Source organism: Somniosus microcephalus, chromosome 19 (genome assembly GCF_052327205.1).
Source record: "Somniosus microcephalus isolate GS21.2 chromosome 19, FLI_Smic_1.0, whole genome shotgun sequence".
Lineage (NCBI taxonomy): Eukaryota > Metazoa > Chordata > Chondrichthyes > Squaliformes > Somniosidae > Somniosus > Somniosus microcephalus.
In genome coordinates, this window is record NC_141005.1 from 67249686 (window position 1) to 67254864 (window position 5179).

A 5179-nucleotide genomic window follows, 5' to 3' on the forward strand; every position below is an offset into this window, starting at 1 on the left:
ACAATAGATTTTAATATTAAAATATGTATACATAATTGAGCATTTCAATTCAATGTTATCTCCATACAGTTATGTTATTGCAACCTGCTTCTAAGGTACAACAGTGAGGGACTAGGTGCAGTGCCTTAGACTCTGGCCTTACACTTTTGGAAACTGGGTTGCAATCCACCCCTGGCTGATGGCATGAACACTTCCTTTATCATTATATTTTGATTCTTATTTTTGTATTATGAATTTGTCGAGTCTCAATTCAGTTTACAGTGGGCATGAGCGAGTGCCTCTAATTCTGCACTATATTGGCAATGTTACTTAAAGGGGCTACAGGTGGGTTTAGTGGGAAACGGGAAAATGTCTAATAGCAGGAGCGCTATTCTGAGGTTTAGATTGTGTCACAGTGAGGAAATTTTACTCTACAGCTAGACGTGCTGCCGCTGATCCATGAGTACCTGATGCTGACACTTGGCACCTGAAACGAAAACAATAACGTCCTTCACCTCGATCAACATAAAATTTGCAACAAAAAAATTAATTCCAGCTATAATAATAAACAAAATAGTAAGGATACGTCACAGGGTGCTATGATTCACCGTGATTGACTGTGTTTATCTATGTTGATCCGGTTATCAATCTTACTCGAAGAAAGTGATGCTTTTTAAAAAAATATTCCGCTTCTTTTACGTTCAGAAAAATGACTGCACGACGTACATGTTTTTATTCTGAAATATTTAGAGGCTATTGAAGCTGCCCATAATTAACTTTAAAAATATTCAATTGAGTGAGACAAATACAGTTAGACTTGTACTAATAACAATGTATGATGGACCTGATCAGTCACCTTGATCAAAAAGAAGCGATACAAGCGTGCACATTGACTGTGTTTCTGAGCACTGCAATATATTATGATGCAGCATTTCCAAGGCTCCACTGGCAGGAGTAATAAAAAAGGGGGAAACTGTAAATCTGAAAATATATTTATAGTTGAATCGGAAAATATACTCATTGTAAATAATCTTTATCTGAACGATCACTTCTTCAGAAAGAATATAAGTTTACACACATCGATTTTTCGAAGGGAGCGATTAACAGTATGAGTCAGTGTGACCGAAGTAGTCACTCCTCCCCGATAACATCTGTGATCACACCGGTCTTATTCTTCAAAGCAAAATGGGGGAGATTATTTTTAAATGAACCAGAGGTGTAGGAACAGGCATACTTTCTGTCATAGAATTCCCCGTGTAACAATGACGGGAGGATCTTTCCCAGGGTCCTATAACCTCAGATGAGAGTAATTTCCCCTGACTTACTGTGTCATACGTGCCGTCCAGATGGTCCTCAGAGACGATCAGAGACAAAAGGTTGAAAACGGCCCTTAATTCAGCATTTAGAAAGAAAAGCTTCTGCTGTTGTCGCTCTGGCGGTAATGATTGGCTGCCGAGTGTGGGAAACGCCAAGAAAAACAGGCACACGCTCTCTTATGGACAGGAGGAGGTATAAATAGAGGAGCAGGTCTCGCTTCCCTCAGCAGAATCGAGCCTCACTGCTACCCGCGGCGTTCCTGGCAGCATAGTCCGAAAGAATGGCTCCTAAAACCTCTGGCGTTATCCCAAGGGAATATTCCGAAGAAAAAGTCACACGAAAGGAAAAATACAAAGTAAGCTTTAAAAAAAAAAAATTGCATCGAGTTTCTGAATTAGGGAATTTATTCGCACTGTGTAGTAAAATGTGTTATTAATGTATTTCTTTCTGTAATTTTTCAGTTGATGAAACCAATTATAGAAAAAAAGCGCCGAGATCGCATAAACAGTAGCATTGGTCAACTCAAGGCTTTACTGGGGGAAGAGTTTCAGAATCAAGAACCAAACATGAAAATGGAGAAAGCGGACATCTTGGAGATGACCGTCAATTACCTGAAACTTCACAGCCAGCGAATGTTCACAGGTAATTGCCTTTATATTTGTTTGACTGCTGATAAACGACACTCTTTTGACAGTTATTGTTATTCTTCGATAACGTCCATCTAAATCACCCTGTTTGCTTCCATCTGCAGTGACCTACAGCAAGAGTCTCACTCAGAATTTTAAGGAAGGATATTCACGCTGTCTGCAGGAGATTCAGCATTTTACGTTCGCCCCGGAAAGCAAGACCGACGTTCAGAATAAACTCGTGAGCCATTTGCACCGAGCTCAGGACCCTCCTAAGGGCCTGTGTTACTCTGCTCCTCCTATGCACCTTCCTATCTGTCAACCAGGCGCCAAGCAGGAAGTTAAACCCAGCACCACGGCACTCTGGAGACCATGGTAGAGCTGAAACACGTGTGGACATTTGCTAGGCGCAAGGAAGAGAAAATTACATTGCATTAAGCGCTAGGGGTGTGCTCTGGCGGGAAATAGTATTCCACAATGGAAGAAATGTCAGTAATAATTCTTCGTTGAAGGAGATTGGCATTCTTTTAATATATGAATTATTTAATTTTAAATTATGGCGTCCGGTGTATGGCGTATTCTGCAATATTTGTAGGTGACTAAAATCATACCTAAACTGACAGCTGGCTCGGTGGCTGTGTTGCCTATTATATGTGCTACCCGAGTTATTCTTTTATAAAGGAATGTCAGTGGTGTGTTGTGGGTAGTCTTCTTATTGAGGAGTGTTTGCATCTTGTTTAAAGGGTGTGCGTTGTTTGTATGTATATATTTATATATCAGTATGTACACGAGTGTCATCGGTGACTTGCATTATACTGAGTTTTCCAAAGTTAGAGATAAATCGAATCGATTTTCCTTGTAATTATTGCCGGCCCGGCGAGAATTCTGTTCTGCTCCATTTCATTGTGTTCCCCGCACGTTATAGTCCTGAACAGGACTGTTCTATTTCCATCATGTCCTGGACTTTGTTGCAAATTATTCTTGCCTGGCTGCTGTGTAAATCTCCCTGCATTGTAGCAATGCGGATTCTGAATCAGGCCTTATTCTCAGTTCTTCATTTAACTGTATACTGCATTGTAACAATGCTGATCTAAATATACTTTTTATTCATGGTTCTGTTTGTAAATCTGTCCTACCTGTACCAATATTGAATCCGTAAAAACTTACATTCACAATTCCGTGTTAAAATGGGTATTTCATTGTAACAATGTTAATTCCGAATAAATGATTGTATTCACAATTCCATCTCTTGTATGTCGAGGCATCAATGATTGTGTGTGTGTGTGAAAAAGCCATGATCTACTTACGTTTACATCACTTACTTCTGTGGCGGACAAATGTATATCATGCCACTAAAAGACTACAGTTAAAGTAGCTCAGATATGCTCGTAAAGTCTTATTTTAATATAATAGTCCCACAGTTAACACCAGTAATTATTTATGTTTCTTTATATAGTATTTGGGTAAATTCTGGTTTTCATTTTTAAAATAAATACTTTGTATATATTTTCATTATTAACCACTTACTTTCTCTGTCTGGTTTGACGGACTGGGCGGAGAGGTAAACGCAGGGCCAGCTCACTGATCCCGCCAAGTCTGGTGTAGCTAACGACCAGGCGTTCCCAGGGACGGCCCAAACCTCACTCTCTCTCTGATTTTCTCTCTCTCTCTTCCTACTTCGACTTGGAGACAACGCAACTTCCGCTGAGCACACTATTGCTTAGTTATAAACGCCATTTTACCACAACAAGCAATTTCACACTGAATAATTATCAGTCAATTAATGACGAATTGAGACAAAACATACTTACTCAATCCTGATTTAAGGGTTCATTTTTACTGTTTTGTTTAACGTATGCACATTTACTACATTTAAGGGGAGTAAGAACTTGTGAAGATGGAAGCCGTAGAAAAGACAAATGTGCAAACTGATAGCGTATTCAGATAGAGTGGCGAGAGTTTGGAGATAGATGGCGGGGCAGAGAATGTATTCGGCGAATGGGCTTAGAAAGAGAGAAACTTGGCGAGACAAAGAGGATGTGTGGAAACAGTTAATGTGCCAATAGAGCACACGGGGAAGTGTGCACTACCAGCGTGGAGAGAGCGGTTGAAAAACTACAGATTATGAGAGAATGAGAAATGGACAGTTGAATATGAGTCGGAGACCTACAATAAATTACATTTTGTAGGCGGGTTAGTAAAGGGAGAACTGGTGTAGGGAAACGCTGTGGATGGAGAAAAAGTAAATATATTGTGGACTATTTGGTAGTCTGGGTGAGCGCGGGTCAATTGTTTGTCCCCAGTTCTATATGTTATATGAACCCTTCGATTAGATTCTGACTTTATAATCGCTCAAATTATCCAATTTCTCAGTTCCCGTTGTCTGTGGTACCCCTCACATCCGTCCTAATAGCCTGTAGGATAATTAATCCTCAAATATTTTATTGAAAGCTATGTAGGTTTGTTCATTGTGAAAAATGCTATAGAACTTATGTTGCCTTATTTGGTAGAACAGGGAGATAGCAGCTTGATTCTTTTAATAATCGACACGTTCCATGTGAACGGTGACTTGCAATAAGACTCCTTACATTTCTGGAATCTGGGTTTATATCCAATCCAGACTGGTGTTACAAAAAACGTTTCCTTTCTCTACCGGCGGTAAACACGGTCTAAAGGGGCAGTTCCAACAGTACTATCTGTAATCTGACATCAATTAGCAACCAGGTGTCACTTCTACACTACAGGGTATAAATAAGCAGTCAAAAGGCCATACGTCTGCTTTCCACTTTCAAAATGTGACTTTACGCGGGATGAAGTCATACCATACACGGTGAAAACTCAAAGCAATTTCAGGCTGCGAATGAGGAGTCAGATTCCTTCCCTGGATGCCAGGGATTCCCTAATACCTAACTGCCGAGTTACACTGGAACTGCACGTTTTAAATAGCTTGAACTGTGAAAGTGACAGTGTAACTACAATGTAAATTGACAATTGGCGAACACACGCAGAGAGGCAATGGGATTGCGGTATATGGAGTGAGAAAAATCACACGGGTATCGATGCTTTTCTGAGTTTGAAACCATGTTGTTCTGTTCGCCTAACTGGGTCCCAATTCGTTCTATTCCCATGGCGTTAGTCCCTTTCTCTTTGATGGACATGAAACAAAATCATTCAAATTCTCAATGTATCTCCTAGTTCCAATACCAATCGTAAAGTCATAGTAAATTCTAACCTTTGGCTTAAAATATGAGAAGGTG

At 40.0% G+C, this 5179-nt stretch overlaps 1 protein-coding gene across 1 annotated transcript; it reads left to right on the top strand.

The window, feature by feature from the left end:
• Positions 1–1501: 1501 nt before the first annotated feature.
• Positions 1502–3421, top strand: LOC147104587 (transcription factor HES-5-like). The gene is made up of 3 exons (XM_085961976.1): positions 1502–1651; positions 1758–1938; positions 2048–3421. The coding sequence occupies exons 1-3, from the start codon at positions 1577–1579 to the stop codon at positions 2299–2301; spliced, it is 510 nt and encodes a 169-aa protein (XP_085818102.1). The 5' UTR covers positions 1502–1576; the 3' UTR covers positions 2302–3421.
• Positions 3422–5179: the final 1758 nt, after the last annotated feature.